Source organism: Sciurus carolinensis, chromosome 16 (genome assembly GCF_902686445.1).
Source record: "Sciurus carolinensis chromosome 16, mSciCar1.2, whole genome shotgun sequence".
Lineage (NCBI taxonomy): Eukaryota > Metazoa > Chordata > Mammalia > Rodentia > Sciuridae > Sciurus > Sciurus carolinensis.
Window position 1 is genome coordinate 17,712,664 of NC_062228.1, and position 26,397 is coordinate 17,739,060.

The following is a 26,397-nucleotide window of genomic DNA, read 5'->3' on the forward strand; positions in this document are numbered from 1 at the left end:
GCAGGAATCACACAAGACGGAGTCTTTAGAGCACTTGTTAATCCGTTATGATTTATTAGCTGTACAGCAGTAGATCCTCCTCCCCAGCTTTCAACCCCATTACATATTTTATTACAGGTCTCATGTTGGCGTCCTAAAATAATGAAAAATATCACACAGTACAGCTAAGTACAAAATGCATCAACCTAGAGTCTGATAGCTAACTGATGGCTCTCTTAAAAGCAATATGCAGAAGAAAAAAGTGTTTGAAATCAGTAAGACTGAGGTTCTCTAAAAAACACATTTTAAACGTGACAGTTCATGTGCAAGAATCACTTTTTAGTTGGTTTTGCTTCACATTATTATTATTTATTTTTTTTTGAAGATTCGTTTAAATTACTGACCTAGTGAAATTTTTTGGCCCAGCGTGTCAGGGCTGCTGTGACCCACTCATAATCACCCTTCTGTCTTTTAACAGAGGATTTATAAAACACAACATTCAGCTACAAACAGAATAAAGAAAATGTCAATGGGAAATCATAACTGAAAGCTAATCGTACAAGGTTCAAATGCTGGCTCCATGGGCTGGAAATCACGACCTTCCACATGGGTGTCCATCACTAGTGGCAGCAGTCTGGGTGCTCTTCTGCTACATGATTGTGATCCGTCCTTGTCAACATTTACACACCACCGAGTCCGTGGTAACTTAATTTGCAAGTAATTAAAATGCTGGGTTTTCTTACACTGCACTTCTTTTCAACCTCTTAATTAATGGAAAAGATTAAAATGTAAAAAAAGTTATTTACAAGCTTGACCATACCAGAAACTTTGCCAAGAAAGAGGCAAAGTTTTCGGGACAGAGCCCGATCGTAGCATGCCGTACTACTGGTGTGCAGCTGACTCCCAGCAAAGGGAGTCGGGGAAAAGCAAAAGCAAAAAACAGGTTAAAAGTCTAAGTCCTTCCCAAGTCTGCATTTACAATTAAAAACTCTCTTGGGAAGAAGACCATAGAACTCTGGGAAACCCGTGGCCATTCTGGAGTGGTTTACTAAATCAAGAGAGAGGGTTCAATGTTTCTGTTTCCATCTAAGAAAACTAGTTAGGCATCAACACTGTCCTCAGCACTTCACAGTAAACCCTCAGGGACTCAGAACATTCCATGATTTGCTAACATCAAACAGCAAGTTCTAGTTAAATCACATTTTTCTAACATCATCCTTGAAGTTTTCGTTTTCAGTATGTTTGGTAAAATGGTGTAAAATGATGCTTTCCCCAAAGCCAAAAGAAGAAAGGGAGAAAAATTAAGATTCGGGCCGTTTAAACACAGCCCAGAGGAGTCCTGGTGACGAGCAAGGCCCCGTCATCACCGGTCCATCATGCTGAGGATCATCTCAGGCGTGAGGTCCCCGTTGGGGGCATCTGTGCTGGCTGGCTGGGCCTCCTCTTCCTCCCCCTCCACAGGCTCAGCATCTGGCTCTTTTTTAACTTCAACTATAATGTTCTCAATTGCACCTGTATTCTGGTCTTCAACCTGAATGATGGCTGTTGCTGGTAAAGAAGAGCACAAATAAAACCAATGATACATTAAAGCCCCCAAAGATAACAAGGGTCCTTTCAGATGTGACAGTGAATGGGAAGGCAGCAGTATAGGAAAGCCCTAGTACTGATACAGAAAAAGTCAAACAAACAAAAAAACCCAGGGATCTAAAATGTGGCCAACAAATAAAATAAAGCCCTGATACCATCAAAAAGCAAAACAAAATTCTTTTTCTTCTTTTTTTTTTTGTGGTGCTGGGGATTGAACCCAGGGCCTTGTGCATGCAAGGCAAGCACTCTATCAACTGAGCTATATCCCCAGCCCTCAAAGAACAATTCTGACATTCAACTTCTTATGCTTCCTAAATTACAAATTAAAACTCTTTGCTTTCCTTTATGTCATAAATTGAAACTCCTCCATACCCAGAGTCCTCCCACAAAACACAAGATCTCTAAATCTTCTTATAGATCAAGAGGCCAGTTCTTGAATCGACAGGCCCGAATTTCTTTGGAAAGGCAATTTAGCATAAAAATTGCTTTATCCTTCCACCCTAAATTGGGCTCTTTGGGGGCTGAGGATATAGCTCAGTTGGTAGAGTGCCTGCCTTGCATGCACAAGGCCCTGGGTTCAATCCCCGGCACCACCAAAAAAATTTTTAAAAAGGTTCTTTTATGTTCATTTCTATACCAAGTCTGCCAGCTGACTGTGACTTTGGTTGTTTTGCAAAACCCACCCACGTTAACAGTACTCATCTTGTGGAACATAAGTATCCTACTCTGGATTTTTTGTCCTTGAATATAGCAGGCCTTCAGAGATTTCCTCAGATGTTCCTCAGTAAAAAGTTCTAAAAAATTACTTCCTGAGTGTTCCCAACATGACCTTAACTTGTTTTCATGGCTTCGTTCCCATCTCCCCAAGAACACAGACCCCGTCTGGCTCCTCCACATGCTGGGAGAAGATGCCAGCCTACTGAGCTGAGGCAAGCAACTTACGCTGGTTCTGTTTGGGCTGGTTAGTTCTGCCAGGGGGACGCCCTCTCCGCTTCTTGGCAGGTGGTGGGGCTGGGGTCACAGGTTGAGGTTCTGGCTCGGGTTCAATTTCTACTGCGGGTTCCTCCTCATCCTCATTATCATCCAGATCTGGCTCAGCATTTTCTTTTCATAAAATCAAGAAGTGAAGGTGGTAGGGTAAGAAAGAGTGGTGGAAGGAAAGAAAACAAACAATGTTACATGTTAAGTCTATTTTTCCTTTAAGAAAAGTCATCTAGGCACAGTGGTACACACCTGTAACCTCTGCAGTTTGGGAGGCTGAGGCAGGAGGATTACAAGTTTGAGGGCAGTCCTAACAATGTGGTGAGAACTTGTCTCAAAATAAAAAAATGGCTGGGGATGTAGGTCAAATCTGGATTCAAATCCCAGTACCTACTCACCCACCCCTAACCAACGCCCCCCCCCCAAAAAAAGTTTTTACTAGAATTTTTGCAAATAGCATTAATATGGTAAATTGGTACTGTGGCAGCATTAAGCAAATCAATTTAATACTATTATTCACATTTTGTATGTGAATGTGGATGTTTTACTTTTTCCTTTTAGTTACTGATCTTAGAATACTGAGTTTCAGGTTTGGGGCTGTAGCTCAGTGGCAGAGCACTTGCCTCATATGTGTGAGGCACTGGTTCGATTCTCAGTACCACATATAAATAAAAATAAAAATAAAGTCCATTGACAACTAAAAAAAAACCCACTGAGTTTCAAAAATTTTAGTTATTTTTTTATTTTTATTTAATTAATTAATTTATTTTTAGAAACTCAGTCCCTAAGTTTCAAATTCTTGAACTCTATGTATCAGTTATATAGCAGAACCACAAGATAGCATTTAATAAATGTGCTATCTTGTTAGCATTTAATAAATGCTATTCAAGGATAAAGCTGATCACTAAGTCTGAGATGGACCCTTAGAAATGAGATTCTGTTTATCTTTGGGCAAGTTTTTGTGCATGCATGTGTACACAAACATACACACAAAGGAGAAAAGAAAAAGTCTTGATGCACTGAGAGGTCCTAATTACTTGAAGTAGCAAGAGCTCATTTGTAATTATTACTAATTTTTATTTATTTATTTTTTTGTAGTTGTAGATGGACAGCATGCCTTTATTTATTTTTATGTGGTGCTGAGGATCCAACCCAGTGCCTCACACATGCTAGGTAAGCGCTGTGCCACTGAGCTACAGACCCCACCCCCTAATTTTTATTTTTTAAAGTCAAGTTTTAAACTTTTTTTTTAATTTAAAATTTTTTATTTTAGTTGTAGATGGACACAATACCTTTAATTAATTAATTTATTTTTATGTGGTGTTAAGGATCAAACCCAGTGCCTCCCACATGCTAGGCAAGTGCTCTGCCTACCACTGAGTTATATCCCCAGTCCTTGAAATTAATTCTTAGTTGTAGCAGACTCAATGAGTCCTTCTTAAAATCCCCTTAGTCTTTAATGCCTAAACTATCTATCCTTGGTAAAAATAAGTGATGTATAAAAAAGGAGAGAGTTGCTACAAAGAAAATACTGACAAGGAGCCATATAATATGGCTTTGACTCTCAGGATCTGTTACTGGATGTGTGACAACTGACCCTCTGTATCCTTGGGTCATCTCTACAGTATCCCCAATCCACTAAATAGTGATCTGAGGATTAAAAGGATCAAAACAATACACGTATGGCCCAGTAACTTACTCCCTACAATAAAGATTTTTTTTTTTTAGTTGCAGATGAACACAATACCTTTATTCATTTAATTTTAATGTGGAGTTGAGGATTGAACCCAGAGCCTCACATATGCTAGGCAAGCCCTCTACCACTGAGCCACAACCCCAGTCTTAAAGCTGTTATTTATACTGCATATCAAAATTTCAAAGTCCCCTTTATCTATTTAGGCTTCCTTACTTCACTTATTAAGAGGTATCACCCTCATTTTATAGAAAAGGTGAGAAGCTAAGTGATTTTCAAGGCACATCTAAAACCACAGTAGGTAGAATGCAAACCTCTGATCTCTGGGGCAGCTCTGCTTGCCCATACCTGCAGGCAGCCAAAGAACACTTGTTGCCCCTTGCTCATTACTGTGGCACAAAGTGTATACTGCCTGTTTTCTTTCAAAATGTACACTAGTTTTCTCTGGAACAATATGTTTAAATTCAGAGATCTGTGGGTAAATGCCTAATCTGATCCTTTAGGAAATGAAATACTAAGTGAAGATGTGGGGAACACACTGATAGGTGGCAGTGTGTCAAGAACAAGCTGCTTTCCTGTTGAACTTATTCTAGCCCTCAATTGCCCAAGTTGGCCAAATGCCTAGAAAACTAAACAAATTCAGTCAGAATTGGGGAGAAAAGCACACAAAAAAGGTTAATAGGATCAAAGGCTTGTTGGGAGAGATTTTTAGCAAAAAGTCTTGAAAATAGCAGCAGACTCTGGTCAATCACTGTAGATGACCAAGAGGCAGAATTTCTAGAGTAGGAGAAATATTGTGTGGCCTTTGTCAGAAATGGCATGCAGTCCACACTGACTTTCCTGTTCAAGGGGACCTAAAGACACACTAGATACAAGGCCCAAAATTAACTTGCTCTACTGAATAGCAGCACAGAAGACAGAAAAAAATGTAGAACTCTATAAGAAACCATGTCTAATCTCTTCAGCCTAAAGATGCTTTTGACAATGTGCAATTAGGGAGTGAAGTTGATCTTACTGGAGATGAATCATGGATATGAATGAGGTGGTACCAGAAGAAAGAAGGATGAGGGAAAGAGTCTACAGGAGCAGAAGGTTCTGCAACTAAGAGCAACCACAGGGATCCCAAAGCTCAATGCTACCACAGTCATCGGGAATATTTAGGATTTTCTGACATTTCCTTGATGCCTCCCAACAATTTCCTGAAATAATTTCTTATTCAAACAAAGGGATGCCACAAAGACTGGAAGTAAAAAATAACACCCTATGTACATAATAGATGATTACACAAATGGTGTGCCTCTACATCATGTACAACCAGAGGAATGAAAAGCTGTACTCCATTTGTGTACAATGAATCAAAATACATTTTGCTGTCATGTATAAATAGAACAAACAATGAAAAAACAATTGAGCAAACCGATGTTTCAAAGGAGGCGTGCACTCAAAACCCAGAGACTTTACTGCTTAAGACAGATTCATCTTTATATTTTCTGGCAGTGCTGGTGATTGAATCCAGGGCCTCATGAATTCTAGGCAAGAACTCTAGCACTGAGCTAGCTATACTCTAGCCTTAAAACAGACTTTCTATTAAAAAGGTTGGGGGTATAGCTGAGTGGAAAAGCACCTGCCTAGAATGTGCAAGGCCCTGCACTCAATCTCTAAAACTACACAAACACACATAAAAAGCAAGAAATTATTTTTGTGTTTAATATATTAATATTATCCCAGAAAATGTTCTGAGAAGTAGAGGGCCTTGTTAAAATATACAAAATTAACAAATTTTAAAAACTTAGTGCTGTCACAGAAAAAGTTTACAATAAAACCAATCAAGTGGGGCTGGGTTCATGGCTCTGTGGTAGAATGCTTGCCTATAGCATGGCATGCGTGAGTCACTGCATTTGATTCTCAGCACTGAATATAAATAAAATAAGATGAAGGTTCACTGACAACTAAAAAAAAAAAAAATTAAAAAACAAAACACAGCAACAATAAAGTGGGCTGGGTTAGCACCTGCCTCATATGTGAGGCACTGGGTTCGAGGCACCACATATAAATAAATAAAAAATAAAAGTCCATCGACAACTTAAAAAAAAAAATCAAAACAACAACAACAAAAACAAAAAACTGGGCTGAGGTTGTGGCTCAGTGGTGGAGTGCTCACCTAGCATGCATAAAGCCCTGGGTTTGATCCTCAGCACTACATAAAAATAAAATAAAGGTATTAGGTCTTCCTACAACTAAAACAAAATATATAAAAAAGATACAGTAAAACAAAGCAAAACAAAAAAATAACAGTGTCTGAAGTTTTCCAGTAAGGTTCAATTTTTTCCCTCCAAAATTGTGAGAGTGGTAGATCTCTTACCCAACATGCATGGGGGTCCTGGGTTCAATTACTAGCACAGAAAATAAAATAAGTTCAAAGGAAGTAATAGTAATTTGCTTACCTCTTTATTCTACCATATGCACACATACATCTATTGGAAACTGGACTCCAAACTTTGCCGTATGTAACCAAATCAAGAAATTAACCACTTACCACTATCAGAGGAATCTTCTTTTTTAGAGCGCATCTTTCTTTTTCTTCCACGTTTACTTTTCTTTGTTTCTCCTCCATTTTCTCCTTCTACACCATCTGGACCAGCACAATTATCAGCATGTCTTGCCATGGTATTCTGACAAAAGGAACAAACTTTCTTTCACACTACTAAAAAAACACTAAGAACAGACAGGAAGCTCTCTTTATTTGGTACTAGGGACTGAATGCAGGGGCGCATATCCACTGAGCCACTTCCCCAGATCTTTTCATTTTATTTTGAGAGACAGGGTCTCACTAAGTTGCTGAGGCTGGCTTTGAACTTGAGATCCTCCTGCCTCAACACCATAGTCACTGGGATTAAAGGCATGCGCCACCACGCTCAGCTCTCTTTAATAAACCAAAAATTTGGGAAATCCATACTACTCCTGAAATTTCTCCATCTTCTTCTTCTCCATCTTCTCATGTCCCAAGCACACTTCCCCCATTCAGGTGAAGCAGATTCAAAAAGAGAAAAAAAGAGGACAGAACCCCCTTCAAAAGAAAAGGCTGGATCCTTAGGGGAGGGAGGTTCAGCAGCCTGCAGACAGGGACAGGGAATAATCAGACCAGTTCCTGGTCTTGTACAGACCTGGCCAACACAACCCTAAGGGAAGACCCAACAGCATGGACCCAGGCTAGCTAAAAGTGGGTTGGGGCAGGTTTACACCACGAGACCATTCAAACACATTGAGTCCCCATCAGTGGAAGGGTTCACACAAGGACAGAAAACCTTAAGATAGGGATGACTGGCTCTTTTCAAATGATGGAGTATCTCTACATTTATAACCTCTATGGAATATTACATTGCTTTGGGAGATCAAGAATGCACAATTAAGAACTAGGAAGGGAAAGTGATGTTTTGACTCTTACCCGACGTGTAAATGTTTTCCCGCACTTAGAACAGACGAAGGCCGCAGGGACAAAGTTGGGGTCATGATAACGCTTGAAGTGCATGTCGAGGAGCTGTTTCTGCCGAAATGTCTTGTCGCAGTGGCTGCAGGCATAAGGCTTCTCCCCCGTGTGGGTACGCTTGTGCATGATCATGTGCCTCTCCTGAAACAAGTGGCATAGGGAAAAGTCTCAGAGCCTGGCATGGGGCTGTCACTTCAGCTGCTGCCTTTATGCACGTGGCTGATAGTCAAGGGGTTAACTAAACACTGCTTGCCAAGATGATATAGGTATCTTTACGGGGGTGCGAAACTGCTTCCAAAATTCTTACAGGGAGAAAGCCTGCTAGGCTGCTTCTCCAGTTTGCTCACAATCATCAGATCCAAGGAACAGATTCTTTCCCTCTTGACTCTTGGATTAAATTCCCACACCATTCAGAGAGAAGGCAGTAGTCTGTCCTAGAAAGAGGTAAGCTGTGACTGAACAAAACATCAGCTGGAGACCCAGATAAAATTGACAAGGAGCATGACCTTTCATTTTGATGACTTTCCTCAAAAACCACATTTAGAAAATACTATCCAGTAGATATCATACTAGGTACACAAAAGCACTCTGATAATGCCTGACATGGATGAAACATCAATGGCTTTCTAACTATGATGGTCCTTACCTGCCTACAAGCATAATCACACTGGTCACACTTAAAGCGTTTCTCATTCTTGTGTGATTTCTGGTGCTGGATGAGGGCATAGCGCTCATGAAATACAGCATCACAGTAACGGCATTTCTTGCCTTGCTCAATATAGGAATGCTGCTTTCTCAAGTGGACACCTGAAAGCAAAACACAAAACCAAGTCCAACTTGTGAAAACACAAATGTGTACTGCAATAAGTTTAATACCATGTTTCTTATACGTCTTAAAAAATTTCAGAGGCTGCGGATATAGCTCAGTGGTAAAGCATCTGCCTAACATGCATGAGGGTCTGGGTTCAATCCCTATCACCACACACACAAAAAAGGACAAGACTAATAACAGATAAGGGAAAGAACAAGTTAGGACTGTCCAAACAGGGTAAGTAGAAGATGGCAGCTTGGACAAGGAGGATAGTAATGGATATAGAAGGGGAGGAAGTGGTAAAGAGATTCAGTAAGAGTAGTCAATAGGATTTAGTGACTGAATGTGGAGTGCAGGTGTCAGGGATGACCTCCAGGATTTTGGCTTGGAAAACTAGGTAGGTGGTATTTACTTGTACCATCAAAGTGAATGATTTTAAAAAACAGAATGACCCAGATAGTGGCCTAATGGTTCATAAGTGTTTCCCATGAAAGATTACTGGTTTAGATTTTAGTTCCTATGTGACAAAAACCAGTAAAACCCTTTTTTCTACCTGTGGACAATGCCTCTTAAATCTTCCTAACAAAGTCCTTAATAGTGGAATACAATGAACACGTGACCTGTGAATCTTTGGTGAAGCACAAAACCTCTACTTTAAACTCATGGTTTCATCTTAAAAATGTGCGTCAGTTTGCATTTTGGTCAACATAGTCATATTAATATAAAAATGTATTAAGATACCAGCTAAACTGAATAACTTTCCTTAAAACCTTTTCAGTAAAACCAGAGCTGCAGAAAGATAGGCCATTTATGCAGCCACTAGATATGTTGCTACTAAGGCTTGGGTACTTAGATATATATCCCAGTGTGAGCAACAGCCCAAGAGGACTAGAGAACTTAAGTCACCTTTGTCACTCATAAAATGTTATATAGCTTTGGTAAAGACACCTCCCTGGTTCTCAAGCTCATCACCAATAAAGGCAGAATAAGACATGCCATGTTTACCTCATGTGGTTGTGAAGATCAAATAAGCAAAAAAGTAGAAGTAGAATAAAGTAAAAATTCTAAACTATAACACTGTAATTAAGTGTAAAAATATTTATAAGAGGGTTGAGAATGTAGCTTAGTGGTAGAGCACTCAAGTGTAGGTTGGGAAATATCATAAATGACGTTCAAGGAGCAGCTCACTTGGAGAGAACAGTCTGGGCAGTATTTTAATTTCTTTTATTGAGATGTGATCTTGCTATGTTGTCCAGGCTGACCTAGAATTCTTGGGCTCAAGTGATCTTCCTGCCTCAGCTTTCTGAGTAGCTGAGACTATAGGCACAAGCCACCATGCCAATCAGCTCTATATTTCTTTTTTCTTTTTGGGGGGTAATAGGGATTGAATCCAGGGGTGCTTTACCACTGAGCCGCACCCCCAACTCTCTTTATTTTTTATTGATACAGAGTCTAAGTTGTTTAGGGCCTTGGTATATTGCAGAGGCTGGCCTTGATCTTGGGATCCTCCTGAATCACTGGAATTACAGGTGTGTGTGCCACCACACCCAGCTTCTACATTTCTTTTTGAAATTAGAAAAGCAGTTGAGCGTGGTGGTACACATCTGTAATTCCAGCAGCTTGGGAAGCTGAGGCAGGAGCATTGTGAGTTCAAAGCTAGTCTTAGCAATTTAGCAAGACCCTGTCTCAAAATATAAAAAAGGGCTGGGGATATGGCTCAGTGGTTAAGCATCCCTGGGTTCAATAAATAAATAAAATAATAAATAAACCAAATAAGTAAAACAAAGGGAGAAATCTAGGTGACCTTATTTTAAAATATGGGTCACACTAAAATCTGTTATTGAAAAATAAGTTTTTATTTCTTTGGTGGGGGTGGGGGGGTTTTGGGGATTGAACCCAGGGACGCTCTACCATTGAGCTATACCCCAGTCCTTCTTATTTTGAGACACGGTCTCATTAAATTGCTTTGGCTGGCCTTGAACTTGTGATTCAGCCTCAGCCTCCCGAGTTGCTAGGATTACAGGAGTGGGCCATGATGTCTGAATTTAAACTCTACTTCTATGCAAACTCTAGGTTATCTACTCACCAGAATAGTTACCAATAAAGCAGTTCAATTACTTAAGAAGCAGACAGGTGCGGTGGCGCATGCCTGAAATCCCAGAGGCTGGGGAGGCTAAGGCAGGAGGATCGAGAGTTCAAAGTCAGCCTCAGTAAAATCGAGGCGCTAAGCAACTCAGTGAGACCTTGTCTCTAAATAAAACACAAAATAGAGCTGGGGATGTGGCTCAGTGGTCTGAATGCCCCTGAGTTCAATCCCTGGTTATGTCCCACAAAACAACAACAACTAACCATTACATAAACTACAAATGCTCTGAAAAATCTGAAGTGGCTCAATCTTACTTTGAATCATAATATGTCACTTCCCTACTTGGGGAAAGAAAGCTACTAATTCAAGCTTTACTAATAAGCTTTCTTCTCATTAGTTTCCATCAATTTATTTATGATCTATATTCAGGACAGAATCTTATAGCTTCGCTGCAGGAAAAGAAAGAAACGTAACAAAAGAAAAATAGCAGCTAAGCAATGCCTTTCAATAAATGGCAGGGCCACGTATAAAAAACATTTTTAAGAGTTAGAAGGTAAAGTTATTTATGGTCTTCATCTTTTTATGAAATCATTCAAAATACATTTTTATTTGCCTCTAGTAAATTTACTTACCCAGATCACTTTTTCGGGCTATGACAGTGTCACAGTGGGGACAGTGAAATTTGGCCACATTTTCTGTGTGCTTCTGTAAGATGTGCATCTTCATGGTACCACTCTGGGTAAACCGAGCATGACAAATATAACATTCATAAGGTTTTTCTCCTTAAAAGGAAATACAGAATGAACAAATTAAATGAATAAATACTATGATTTAGTTGGAGGATAACTGAAGTGGCTGATATGCTGGGCCACAGAATATGCCGTCTTTTTTGGAAGGCTGAAGCTCAGTGCCAGCACCTACCTTGTGCTTTCTTCAGAGATGACAAACAAATCCTAAACTGCTGAAGGCTGCCTCTGCCCAGCTCTGCTATGGAATTCTTCACATTAGGAAGAAAGTAGCAATGCTTACCTTTGGGGGCAATTAGGCAGAGGACCTACTTTTCCTTTTTAGAAAAAGACAGTACTTTGGAAAATTGAATATGTTAGATTATATATCCAGACTTTTAAAGTAAAAACTCTAGATTTTCTTCTCTCTCAAAAGTACTATTTCCATGTTGTAGGAAGACTCAAGCTGAACAAAACAACATCTACTCTACTGTATTTTTTGGAATAATAATTCAGAGGATATGGCTAGAGCCTTTGTTAGCCGTCTTCCATTCAAATAGGAAATGGGGCCATGTGGTAGTTCACAGGATCACACAAGACTGACTGAAAAAGCAGCTCATTAATAACAAGGAAGGGAGAAGTCCTACCTGAATGGGTTCTCATGTGCCTTTTCAGCTTGTATGTGTCCCTGCTGGCATAACTGCACAAACTGCACTGGAACGGACGCTCTCCAGTATGAGAGCGAATATGACGTTTTAATTTACTGACCTGAAACACGAAAGCAACCGAACCACTTACACTTCTGTTAACAGATTATAACATGAGCACTGTTGGTTAAGAACAAAAGCTTCATTTTGGGTTCTGAATTTAAGGAAGGGAGTAAATGGAAAGGGACATACATAAGTCAAGAACGATCACCGATACTTGTTTAAGCTAAATGACAGGTACAAGGGGCAGTAGTATGCTCTTCCATATATATCTCCCTTCTGCTACTGTTCCAGGTCCTTGTGTGTGGTACACAAGTACTCTACCTCTAAGTTACATCCCTAGTTCTTCCCTTTACTTCTATGTGTGTGAAACTTTTCCTAATAATCTTTAAATAATCCATGTCTATTTATGGATCGAATTTCTCCAAAATTCAAATCCAAGTGTGTGATTTAATTTCCCCTTCCATATCAGGAGCATTTTGCATTTCCTAGCCAAGCTGGGCTCTAGGAGCATCTCATTTCTCTTCTTTATCACTTGCCATGCTTCAAGTCTCCTACTGGGTACTCTATCCCAAAATGACTTTCGAACACTCACTAAATCTTTCATTTAAAACTTTTAAAGTGTTCTGATTTTAAGAAAAAAATAACTACTGTAATCATGTTACACACAAAATTTTCACACTTGGTAAGTGGTCAAATAACTCTACTAGCAGCATTACTCAATTGTTTGCTCTTTTTTTTTGGGTGGTGCTAGGGATTAAATCAAGGACCTAAGGCATGATAAACAAGAGCTCTATCACCAGGCACGGTGGTGCACACCTGTAATCCCAGCGGCGGCTCAGAAGGCTGAGGCAGTAGGATCGTGAGTTCAAAGCCAGTCTCACAAAAGTGAGCTAAGCAACTCAGTGAGACCCTGTCTCTAAATAAAATACAAAATAGGGCTAGGGCTGTGGCTCAGTGGTTGACTGCCTCTGAGTTCAATCTTCAGCACTCCCCCCCCCAAAACCAAAACCAAACCAAACAAAAAAATAAGTGCTCTATCACTGAGTTACACCTCCAGACCCCAAATCCAAAAATTTTGGGGCACTCACATGATGTGGAAAATTCCGTACCTGACCTCATGTGATGGGTCACATTCAAAACAGATGCACACTAAAAAACTATAAAATTACTTTTAGTCTGTGTATATAAGCTCTATATACATGAACTCTGTGTTTAGACTTGGGTACTATTCCAAAATAAAAAAAATTTTCAAGAAATATAAAATATTTCTGGTCCCAAGCATTTTGGGTTATGGATACTCAATCTGTATGTTAGTTACTGATTTCCAGGTTCAGTGGTAAGAGCACTTGCCTAGCATGTGCAAAGTCCTGGGTTGGATCCCTAGCACTGGAAAAAAAAAATTACTGATTTCTGTATACTTCTCTTGTGTCTGATGACTCTATTGCTCTTCCTCACCACTGTTCTTGCTCTAAGTCATTGAGCTGATTTCTCTGCAAACAAGTTCATCTGAAATTTGGATTTCTCTGCAAACAAGTATATCTGAAAAAATGAATGGTTTTGTCTTTCCATTTAAAATTCATATCTTGTTTCCTTCAATTAGCTAGAATTTCTAGTATGCCATTGGAACAGTAACATTAAGAATAGACATCTCATTGTGTTCCATATTTTAATGAACTACTTTCAATATTTCAGAGTTATTAGGATGGGTTTACTCTAGGTTTTAATATATACGCCTGACTCATATTAAAGAAGTTTCTACTTTTAACTTATAGGGACTCTATACACTAATGAGTGTTGAATTTTAGTTTTTCCCCTTAGTTATCTACAGAAATGGTCATATGATTTTTCTTTAGCCACTTAATGTACTGTATAGCAATAATTTCCTAATTACTGAAAATAATTTCCTATACCTGTGTCACAAATACACTCAAATAATCACTTATTTTTAAATGTATTATTAGATCTTAATATTACTTAGACATTTTTGCTTTTCTGTGAAAATAAGAGTTTTCTTTCTGGTAGTATCCCTATCCAGTTTTGGCAAGAGGGTAGCTTCAAACAGTAAAGTTAATAAACATTCTTTCCTCCCACCCCCAAGTACTGGGGATTGAACCCAGGGCTATAGGTAAATGTTGTACCACCACATCCTCAGCCCTAGACCTTTCAATTTTTTATTTATTTCTTCAAAGTTTGGTAGAACTTGCCTGCAATAACATATGGAATCTGTACTAAATTTTAACAGGTAAATATTTCACAGTCATTACAAGTTCTTTGGGGAAGGCTGTGTGTGTTTGAGTGTTAATAATCCACTAGATTTTCTACCTCATCTTCAAGTCATTTTGGATCTTTATTATCCTCATTCTGGAATCATGGTCTACTTCCTTAAGAAAGGTTCCAACAAGGAGCTGAACACTCACTTCTACGCTGGCATAATCACACATGGAACACTTAAATGGCTTCTCGTGGGTGTGTTTGTAACGACGATGCCGCACCAATTCTCCACTGGTCACAAAGGCCATGTCACAGTCTGGGCACTTGTGAGGACGAGTACCTACAGAAAGGAGGGGATAAGAGGAAGAACAATGAAAAGGGCAGTTAGTTACACAGAGTTCAATATGTGGAACAGAATTAGTGTATAAGACTGGACCTGAACCATCGCTTCAATTCAGCACTAGCCTGAGAATAGCTCTATAAATTATGGGAGGACTCAGCTGAATTTCAAACACTAGCCTCAGGACGTGAAAACACTCACCAAACTGCAGTTTCCCTCTCTCTCCCTTCTCTTTTGGTGCTGGGGTGCTTAAACACTTAACCACTGAGCTACACATCCCTAACCCTTTTTATTTTGAAACAGGGTCTTCTAAAGTTGCTTAGGGCCTCATTAAGTTGCTGAGGTTGGCCTTAAACTTGCAATCCTTCTGTCTCTATCTCCTGGGTTGCTGGCATTACAGGCATGCGCCACCATGCTCGGTTTGTTTCTCTTAATTATACATTTCAATCTGTTGCCTTCTTATACCTATTTTGTGAATATCCTTGTTACTATGGATTAAAAGTTAATAGAAACTCCATTCTGTTTCAACCCTTGGTAAATAAAATATACACTGATGTTTTATCAAATACAGGTCACAGAATTAATTGATCTGACTAGATCATTACTCATTAAATCTTATTGTATTATGACTATAAATAATAGGGCCATTGGATTTTTCACATTGCAAAACTTTTCTTTCAACACAAACATACAAACTTTTTCTTCTTCTTTTTTTTGGTACCACGAATTGAATCCAGGGTCACTTAACCACTGAGATATATCCCCAGCCTCTTTTTGTATTTTATTAGAGACAGGTCTACCTGAGTTGCTTAGAGCCTCAGGCTCCTGAGTCACTGGGATTATAGGTGTGCACCACCACACCTGGCACAAACTTGTTTTCCATATAAATTTGTTCTAATAAGGAATTACAGTGGCTTATCAAAGACTTTTCAAAGTAGCCCTGTTTTTTATGTGATTTACACAGACCACTTTTTAAAGCATATCTATATCCAATGTTCTGTAATCAGAATGTCAATTCATAAAATATTTAAACTTTTTTGGGGTAGTTGGGATTTAAACCAGGGGTGTTCTGCCACTGAGCTACATCCCCAGCCATTTTTCACTTTATTCCAAGACAGGGTCTCACTAAGCTGCTAAGGCTGGCCTCCTCCTGCCAAAGTCTCCCGAGTCACTGGGGTTACAGGTGGGCACCACCATGCCTGGCCATATTTTAACATTTTTTTTTAATGAATATCATATCCTTTATATCTCTTGTCTTTTGCTGAAAATAATCTTAAGTGTTTTTAATATACGCTCAAATAGCAGTTCCACAACTGATTGTTTTAGTGAATCTTTTCCGCTACTTTACATTCTGAATACATTAGAAATATCATGTTCAGATTATGACAGTACTAAGCAGATAAAGTTGACAGCATAACAGTGATGTTTTTACAGACTTACTCAGATACTACTGACTCTAATGTGGACAGCAGGCAAAGGGTGACAGCAGATAATCACAAACAAACAAACAAAAAAAGGAAGGCTGCCTTTGAGAATGGAATTAGGAAGTGTCACAATTTAATGAATGGAAATAGACATCTGCAGAAACGATTTTTTAAGAAAACGAAGAGAATTCTGGAGCACAAAGTGTGACTGGAATATGACAGGAACTAAGAAATTCCAGGAACATTTATTTGCTCAATTTGCGTCTTTGGTACCACTGAAGATATAGGAGTGAAGGACAGAGTTCCTTCTGTGATGTGTGTAATCTAGTGGTACAGGTAAATAAATAAAACAAAGAGAAGGAAAGTAGCATTCATTTCTGTTAGGACAAGGTAAGCTGAAAAATAACCTGTCATGTTCACCTAGTACTGTCTAGCAGGGAGAAAGAGGTCTGTCTCTGGTAGAAACAAGCATGGCAATTAGCAAAGAAATGGACACAGTTGTGGAGCAGGGATTTCCATCAGGCTGACCACATGACCTCCTATGTCCCTCTGCTGAAGGTTCATGTTCACCAAGTCACCTTTCATTTGCTTTATCATCTTGACATAGGCAAGGGTGCCCCCCTAGAATGTAATACAACTGCATTTAGAAAATGAAGTTTTACTCCTCATCATAAACTGATACACACCTGAATGTTACAGGTTTGGTTAGTAGGATGAATCAGTCCTAACAAAACAGCTCTGGGTAACCAGACTGAACTTATTCTCAAAGCTCAGGACTAAACCAGGACAGAGTATACCTATATCCAAGTATACCTATTTTAGCAAGTTTTATTACGGGGCAAGGTACTTTAATGCCAATGTTACAGTTTCTTCAAAGTATCAAATAAAACACATTATGGGGCTGGGGTTGTTGTTCAGTGGTAGAGAGCTTTGCCTAGCACATGTGAGGTTCTCAGTTTGATCCTCAGCATCACATAAAAATAAATAAAAGAAAGGTATTGTGTCCATCTAAAACAAAACAAAACAAACAAAAAAACACCCAAAACATATTATCAAGTGTTTGAGTATAAACTAGAGGGATGTTATAAAATGACAAAGTCACATTAGCAAAGAATATACTCATGTAGAACTTACTGCTTGTAGGCCAACAGAAACTCATTCATCTGGCAATCAGGGTATTAAAAACAAGAGTAATACCAGAGACTCAGGAGGCTAAGGCAGGAGGCTTCCAAGTTGGTAAACTACTCTAGGTTAAATCCCCAGTAGCCCTTTACACACACACACACACACACAGAACTGGCACATAAAATAAGGTGGAGAATAAGGAAAGAAGAAATACTATTCTGCATGAGGTAGAGACTGTGCATAGGAGAAACTATTTTTGCATGAAAAACCAGGCGGAGAGGAACTATTTTGCATGAAAAACCAGGTGGAGAGGACTTGTTACTATTACACTGAAAATACAAAGTGTCCAAACATCCCAATAAAGAAACCTAGTGCATAATTTCTCCACTAGAACCTGGTTATAATCAACAAAAAGATAATATTAGAATATCTGAGCACTCCATCAAAGTATGTCTGGCACTTGAACAAAGGAATGTTTGAACTATCAGAAAGATGCCTTAAACTTGACATTCTGTTTTTGAATTACTTATCTTTCCTTCTTTCCTTGAGGTAAACCAACCAGAAATAGAAAATGCCAGTTTTTACAAAAGTAAAAATTTACTTCTATTTCTAATGTTTTTTTTTTTTTTTTCATGATTCAGGCATTTGCTGCCTGGGACTCTATGGGCTCATTTTTTGTCATTGTTGCTAAACCTCAACAACACAGCTGGGCATCATGGTGCACACCTGACACTTGAGAGAATGAGGCAAGAGAATTGCAAGTTTGAATCCAACCTCCATAATTTAGCAAGTACTTGTTTCAAAATAAATAACAATGAAAAATTTAAAAAGGTGGGGGCTGGGGATGTTTAGTGGTAACCGCCCTCACAACACCTCCAAAAACCAAACCAAACAGACCAATCTGACAAAAACAAAACAAAAAAAAACTCACAACATAATGGTAAAGTTTCTAGGAATTATTCCAGGAAACTATGATAGTCTTTTTTCTGGATAATCATTTTTATATCATTTGGATTATTTCCCACTAAGCTTGCTTTATTTTTTTTTTTTTCCTCCATACCAGGGACTGAACCCAGGGGGTGCTTAACCACTGAGTCACATCCCCTGCCCTTTTATATATTTTATTTAGAGACAGGGTCTCACTGAGTTGCCAAGTGCCTTGCTAAATTGCTGAGGCTGGCTTTGAACTCGTGATCCTCCTGCTTCAGCCCCCCAAACTGCTGGGATTATAGGTGTGCCCCGTCCAGCCCTGACTAAGCTTTCTTGACATTTACCTATAACTAAAACCTAACACCTTATCATATGATCAAGATTACAAAAAGGGCACAAGAACAAAAATTCTTTCTTCTTTAACTTCCTCCTGCAATCAGCTGAGATGATACTTAAAGCCCAAGTTTTAACTTCATGTTGCAGCCCCCACATTCTTATTCAGCACCTGTGTGTGTGTTAAGGTGATTCCTCAAGAGGGTGACTGTTCTGAATGCCCTGCCACAGAGATGGCATTTATGTGGTCTCTCATCAGTGTGACTTTTCATGTGACGATCCAAATTTGAACGCCGTGGACACGTGTAACTGCAAAGCTCACACTGGAATGTCTTCTTTACACCTATATACAAAATAAAACACTTACTTGCTGCAGGGTTTCAAAGTGTTAAGATTAATCCCAATCCTTAATTCTTAAGAATATATATTATTCACCTTTATCACTGAACTCAATCATACTAAAGTGAAATTATCGCATCATTAATAGATTTACTTCCTTTTCTTTAGGACTTACAAAAAGTACTTCATCTGGAAAAAACTTCTTTTAGACGGTTAATAAAACTGGCACCCACATAATAACCTTAAAAATATATTTCATAAAATACAACTTATATATGAACCATCATATGCTTTATCCCAAAATGGTGAGATTATTATGGATAAACTCATTTTACCTTTCTTTTTAATTTTTGTTGGCTTTGGAGGCTTCATATTACCAACAACTTTCTCTGCATTAACCTCTGATAGCAGACCTTCCTGCTGTTCTTCCTCAAAATCGTAGACAGACACATCCACATCTTTGCCCTCCTCTGTGTAACGCAGTTTGCTCTTTTTGGTTTTCTTTGTTTTTTTGGCTGGTGGCTGATAGTCTGGGTCTTTTTGCCAGCTAGGATCTTCCTGAGGTGGAAGTTCCCCTTGTTCTAGTGTCTCCACCTCTCCATTGGCCCCCACTTTCACCACCTGAAACCCTTCAGGCAAAGGTAAGGTGTGACATATCATGGGTTCACTTTCTGTAAGGCCCTCTTTAGACACTTCATTCTCATAAGCCCCCTGAAGTTCTTCTACTGAAGTTGTAGCAACAGGTACAGTCACAGGAACAGGTACTTGAACAAGCTGAAGCTCTCCTATGTTTATGGGTTGTTCCTCCATATTTACAACCTGCAAGGTTATTATCTGGGTATCATCCACAGCGGCCTCTGCTTCTGGAGCCACTGTACCCTCCATTACTTCAGTCTTCATCTGAAGAAGGGTAGGATCCAGCTGTTCCATCATTACCATTTGAACACTGCTATTGACATCCTGGACCACCTCACCCCCATCAGTCTGGTTCTGGGGTAAGTGGCAAGCATCTTCTTCCTGGCCCCCTTCCCGGCGTCGCTGGTAAGTCTTTCTCTCCTTTCCTTTAATGAAAGTTTCAGACTCCTCCACAATGGCTTCAACCGCCTCACCTTCCATATCCCCTTCCTTTATCAAGGGAAAACACAGATTATTATTTAATATAAAATCTGTCAAACAAAAACATACATTTGAGATCAAAAAAGAATTCTGGCAAATGAATTAAGCACTAACGGTTGTTAAGCAGACATTAAAATGCCTTCTGATGAAAGAAAAAGCACAATGTATGATGCAATCTTGTCAATCAAAACAACAACAAAAAAATCTGAATTAAGTGTCTCGATTCAACTACCAATTAACAGGAAAGAGATGACAGTTGATGTTAAATTACATTGCAAGGATGACATCAGTGAAATCCAGTCTAAGGGAAACACTACGGGATTAAATTCCTGCTTTTTTCTGCAAATAAATGATTAGAAGAAAAAAATGGGACGACTGGAGAGACCACCTATTAACTTGAGTTCTCAATCTGGGATGATTTTGCCTCTAGGGATGTTTTGGCAAGGTCTGGAGACATTTTTTTAGCTGCTACTACTGGGGTGGGATGTTATTACTTGTAACCAGTGGGTAGAAATGCTACTAAACATTCTACAGGAACAGGTCAGTTCAAAAGAAAGACCAAGCCTAAAATGTCAGCAGTGTGGAGGGTGAGAAACTCTGCTATAGACAAAAGACAGCAACTCACAATGTATGAACTTTCTAATCAAACCTCAAACCAATAAATGATTCAAAAAATGATATAAGACAACTAGAAACCTCAAGTCTGGATTTTTTTTTTTTTTTGTATTGGGAATTGCAGCAGTGCTTTACCACTGAGCTACATTCCCAGTTCTTTTTATTTTTATTTTTTTAAGACAGGTTCTTGCTAAGTTGATGAGGGTCTCACTAAATTGCTGAGGCTGGCCTGGAGTCCTCCTGCCTCAGCCTCCTGTGTGTCTGGGATCACAGGCATGAAGCAACACACCTTATGCAACTCTTGATATTCGAAGATACTGAAGGATTATTAACAAAACTAGCTTAAATCTTACACATTTTTGGGAAAAAGATAGTCAAAATATATAAAATTTATCCCACTCAGGTGGCATTGATGACACAGGGTGAGCACAACTATAACTGTCTTTCACAAAATTTCATTTAGGAGAAGAGTAAGTTCAAGAGACCTACTGCCTACTGTATAGGGACTGAGGTTATAGTTTAGTGGTAGAGTGCTTGCCCAGCACAGGTGAGGAGGCACTGTGTTCCATCCTCAGCACCACATAAAAACAAATAAACGTTAAATTCTTAAAAGAGAGAAAGAGAGAGAGAGAGAGAGAGAGAGAGAGAGAGAGAGAGAGAGAGAGAGACCAACCTACTATATAACAAGGAGATACAGTTAGTAACTACATACTGTACACTTGAAAATCACTGTTTTTTTTTTTTTTTTTTTTTGGGTGGTACCAAGGATTAAACCAAGTGGGGCTTAACCACTAAGCTGTATCTCCAGCCCTTTTTATTTTTTGAGACAAGGTCTCGCTAAGTTGCTTAGGGGCTTACTAAGTTGCTGAGGCTGGCTTTGAACTTGCAATCCTCTTGCCTCAGCCTCCGAAGTCACTGGGATTACAGACATACACCATTGCACCTGGCTCACTGAGTAGATTTTAAGTGTTCTCAATGCAAAATAAAAGAATGAGGCAATGTGTATGTTAATTAGCTTGATTTAGTAATTCTACACCAAACACATATTTCAAAACATCATGTTGTACAATGTAAATATATATGATTTTTGTTAATTAAAAATAGGTTAATTAAAAATCAAATCTTAGGCCTAAAAATGTAGTTCAGTGGTGAAGCATCCACCTAGCAATCCCCACTACCCCAAACAACAACAAACTGTATCTCTCTCTCTTTTTTTTAAACTGGGAATTGAACCCAGAGGTGCTTTACCACTGAGCTACATGCCCAGTCCTTTTTATTTTTTGAGACAGGGTGTTGCTAAGTTGCTTAGGGCCTCACTAAGTTGCTGAGGTTGGCTTTGAACTTGTGATCCTCCTATCTCAGCCTCCAGAGTTGCTGGGATTCTTCTGGTCAAACTGTTTATATCTCTTATATCTCTTTATAAAACACTAGTAGAGTGTTTTTTGTTTGTTTGTTTGTTTTTTTCTTTTTGGTACCAGCGATTGAACCCAGGTACCCTTACCCACTGAGCCACATCCCCAGTCCTTGTTTGTATTTTATTTAGGGACAGGGTCTTGCTAAGTTGCTGAGGCTAGCTTCAAATTCACGATCCTCCTGCCTCAGTCTCCCAAGATGCTGCCACGATTACAGGGGTGCACTACCATGTCTGGCCCTCACAGGAATTTTGTTGCTGGGAATTATCTTGCAGTTTTATTTTTATTTTGGTGCCCATGACTGAACCCAGGAACTCTCTGAACTATATCTCCAGCCCTTTGCTTTGTTGTTTTTAAGCTAAATTCCATCTTAGAAAATACGCTGTTGAAGTTTTTTAAAAAGAGTAAAGTATGAATGACATATTTTAAAACTGTTCATATTTAATTTGTTTGGACATACATATATTATTTGTGGTAGGTATGAATACATCCTGGTATGTGTGTGGTAATGAACCACAATCACTAAATCACAATCACAATCACTAAACATCATCTCCAAAATTTCCTTGTACTGTTGTGGAATTTATTTATTTAGTTTTTTTGTGCTAAGAACATTTATCATGAGATCTATTCTCTTTGCATATTTCAAAATGCAAAATAACACATTATTAACTATAGGTACACTATGTTGTATAGCAGGTCTACAGAACATATTCATCTTACGTAACTGAAAATGTATACCCACTGAACACCAACTCCCCATTTCTCTCTCCCGTCATTTTTTCCATACTGCTTTTTGAAGCCAGAATTAGAACTTAAGATCCAGAATCTAGGGCTAGGGATATAGCTCAGTTGGTAGAGTGCTTGCTTTGCAAGCACAAAGCCCTGGGTTCAATCCCCTGTACAAAAAAAAAAAAAAAAAAAAAAATCCAGACTCTACTACTAGTGTTGTTTGTAGCCACCATACAACATAGCCTCCTGTGTTCTATCACCAACCTGACATTAGTCTCTCTCTTACATGAGATCATGAGTTCCCTGAGGACAAGGAATATGTCTAACAAGTGGTTTTCACTCAATACTGTGACCAGGTTGGTAAGTACTAAATGAATGCTAACTGAATTGACTATAAGATAGAAAATAATCAGCCAATTTATAGATTGTGGATCTGAAGTCCTGAGAGTAGAGAGTACTCACATACCTAAGAATAAAATGGGTCTGGGCAATAATCTAATTCAAAGCAATACTTTTAAAAAATACATATATTTTTAGTTGTAGATGGACACAATACCCTTATTTTATTTATTTATTTTTACATGGTGCTGAGGAGTGAACCCAGAGTCTCACACGTGCGAGGCAAGTACTCTACCACTGAGCTACAACCCCAGACCCCAAAGCAATACTTTGACCCTGACAAAAATGGAATTGTAACTAGGCATGGCAGTGCACACCTGTAATCTCAGTGACTCAAGAATCTGAGGCAGGAAGATAGCAAGTTCAAGGCTAGTCTCATCAGTTTAGAGAGACCCTATTTCAAAATGAAAAATAAAGAGGGCTGAAGGTGTGGTTCAGTGTTACAGCACTCCGAGTTCCATCCCCAGTACAAAAATAAACAAGAAAAATACAAGGTTACTTCAAAATTAGTATTTAAAGTGCTTTACATTCTTGGCCTAGTCTCAAAGTTTTTGCTAATTCTATTAGAGACATACTTTTCTAGTTATTTGTGCAAGCACTGTGTCCATGCTAACAGTCAGAGAAGGCTCCTTAAGCCAGGATTAATGGTAAGGCAGCGCAATGACTGGAGGGAGATGGGCAAGGCCTGGTTCTGCAGTCTGAGTTCAGGACAAAACAGGTTCAAGGTAAGATTAGGTTTGGAGAAAGATAGCAAACAGGTATGAGAGCAAAATGTTGTACAAATGTTGGAACTGGAATGGAATCCTAAAACATGAGCAAGACACATAAAGACAGAGTCTAGAATATGTATGTGTTTTTTGAGGAAAGGTGTTAGAGCTTTAGGTAGAATAAATAACCTTCTAAGAAAGGATAAGAGGAGGTGAAGAAATAGCTTGTTTTGGAGAACACTCCCCTAGCATGCGCAAAAAAAAAAAAGAAAAAAAAAGAAAGGGTAAGAATCGCCAGGTCTGGTGACACAGGCTACTCAGGAGGATTGCAAATTTGAGGCCAACCTTGGCAACTTGGCAATACCTTGTCCCAAAAAGTATGTAGCTCAGTGCTGGAGCACTTGCCTCGCATGTGTGAGAAACCAGGTCTGATTCTAGGCACTACATATAAATAAACAAACAAAATAAAAATCCACTGGCAACTAAAAAAAAAAAAAAGAGCTAGGGCTGTAGCTCAGTAGTATAGTACCCTGAGGTTCCATCCTCAGTACAGAGCTCCCCACCCTCACCCCACCCCCCAAAAAAAGGAGTGGGCCTAAGGCACAGGACAGAGGAGAGGATTATACAAAAGGTAAAAGAGGTGCTGGCTGCAACCACAGTTTAGATAGGCTTAAATTATAAAATGTGAAGATTATAACCTTGTGTAGTCAGCAGTGGAAAACAACTTACACTTTTCGGGCAGGAAAGTTAAGGTTCATGCCAGGGCTTGATTTCCTTAATAAAATGTATCCAAAAAAATTTAATATCTTCTGGCTTTCAAGGTCCCTCACTGTCTGACCTTCTGACAACCTTCTCAGATTTCTGACTTGCTGCACTCTAGCATGAGCACACACTTTCCCCTTCAGTCAAACTGTTCGTTTCTTCATAGGGACACAGTTCCCACTGCCATTTTCCTTTTTGCTGTGCACTTTATGCCCTTCCTCCAATCATTTTTAGCACAACCTTGAGGTTCTGTGGCCATTACTTTTGCTCTGAATGTCTCTGCTGATAAAATAACCACCGTTTTGTATTTAAAAAACGTCTCAACCAGTAGTTTAGGAGGTTAAAGCAGTAGGAATTCAAGTTCCAGCCCAGCCCCAGGCAACTTAGTGAGACTATGTCTCCAAAGAGAGAGAGAAACAGAGATACAGAGTTATCTCATTTATATTTCTCCTGAAAGACTAAGCACAATCTTGGGGCTGGGGCTGGGGCTGGGGCTCAGTGGCAGAGCACTTGACTAGCATGTGTGAGCCACTGGGTTCGAACCTCAGCACCACATAAAAATAAATAAAATAAAGGTATTGTGTCCGTCTACAACTTAAAAAAAAATTTTTTTAAAAGCATAATATTAGTATCATCTATATACCCAATTTTGCTCAGATAGATTATTTTTGGAAATAGGAATGCTCTATATCAACACTGCTCAATAAAAATATTATGTAAAACAGGTATGGTAGCACCCATCTATGATTCCTGCTACTCAGGTGGCTGAAGCAAGAGGATCCCAAGCTGGAGGGCTAGATTGGGCAGCTTAGTGAGGCTGTCTCAAATAAAAAAAGGGGTGGAGATGGAGCTCAGTGGCAGAGTGGCCATGGGTTGAATCCCCCAAAATTCGATACACATGCGCAACCACCCACACACAATGTAAGCCACAAATATAAGGCACATTTGTGTAATATAAAATTTGTTTTAATTACAATTCATATTTTGAAGAAATTTGTTAAAAAGGCAAAAGGCAACAAGTGAAATTAATTTTAATCTATTTTATTCAACCCAACATGTCCAAAATATTATCATTTCAAGGTGTAATCAATACACAAAATCAATACAAAAATTATTCATGATACTTCATATTCTTTTTCATACCAAGTACTTTATAGCACACTTCAATTTGAGCTAGTCTCGTCACACTAAGTTCTCAACAGCAACATGGAGCTAGGGGCCACTGTACTTTTTGGATAGCACAGTTTTGTTGCTCAAAATCTGGTCTGAGGACCAGAAGAAATTGAATAACCTTGGAGACTCTTAGAAACACAGAACTTTAGGCCCTGCCCTGATGCACAGAATCTGAATTTCCAATTTACATTATACCATTACTCTTCACCATTTTTTTTTATGCGAGTTTTCGAGGCCACAAAGATCCCAAAGATAGTATTACGGTAAAGAAGATGATAATAACAATGTTTGGATTTAGGGAATAAAGAATAAGTTCTATCTACCTTAGAGATATTATTGGGAAAGTTATTAAAGAACAAAGAACAAAAATTTGCACGCTGTAAATGTTAATGGTGGCTTTACTGGCGAATCACTACATAATCCCAAACTGCTTAAATATTCCAGTATAAAATCAGTAAAGGAGGGGCTGAGGATATGGCTCAGTTGGTAGAGTGCTTGCTTTGGATACACAAGGCCCTAGGTTCAATTCCTGACACTACGAGAGAGAAAAAAAAAAGTCAGTAAAGGAAAAACATTTAATCTCAGAGCTCTTTGGGGTTTGCAGCACACAATCTAAAGAACACAGAAAAATCCACTTGTCTCTCTGAACCTGAAAATTTAAAATATTAGAAACTGTTTCTAAAATAGCCTTAAAAAGGTCAAAGAATTGTAACAGTAGAC

The 26,397-nt window shown here is 38.9% G+C and overlaps 1 protein-coding gene across 3 annotated transcripts in view; it reads right to left on the reverse strand.

Annotated features, from left to right (window-relative positions):
• Positions 1-30: 30 nt before the first annotated feature.
• Ctcf (CCCTC-binding factor) overlaps positions 31-26,397 on the reverse strand; it is a 47,527-nt gene continuing 21,160 nt past the window's right edge. For all 3 annotated transcript variants that reach the window (XM_047529141.1, XM_047529142.1, XM_047529143.1), the window contains 10 exons: positions 19,097-19,886; positions 18,595-18,765; positions 14,477-14,610; positions 11,997-12,117; positions 11,257-11,406; positions 8,374-8,534; positions 7,686-7,868; positions 6,777-6,912; positions 2,509-2,670; positions 31-1,527 (listed from right to left, as the gene is read on the reverse strand). In XM_047529141.1, coding sequence (XP_047385097.1) covers positions 1,343-1,527; positions 2,509-2,670; positions 6,777-6,912; positions 7,686-7,868; positions 8,374-8,534; positions 11,257-11,406; positions 11,997-12,117; positions 14,477-14,610; positions 18,595-18,765; positions 19,097-19,877 — 2,184 coding nt within the window. In that variant the 5' untranslated portion in view covers positions 19,878-19,886 and the 3' untranslated portion in view covers positions 31-1,342. The remainder of the gene's footprint in view (positions 1,528-2,508; positions 2,671-6,776; positions 6,913-7,685; positions 7,869-8,373; positions 8,535-11,256; positions 11,407-11,996; positions 12,118-14,476; positions 14,611-18,594; positions 18,766-19,096; positions 19,887-26,397) is intronic.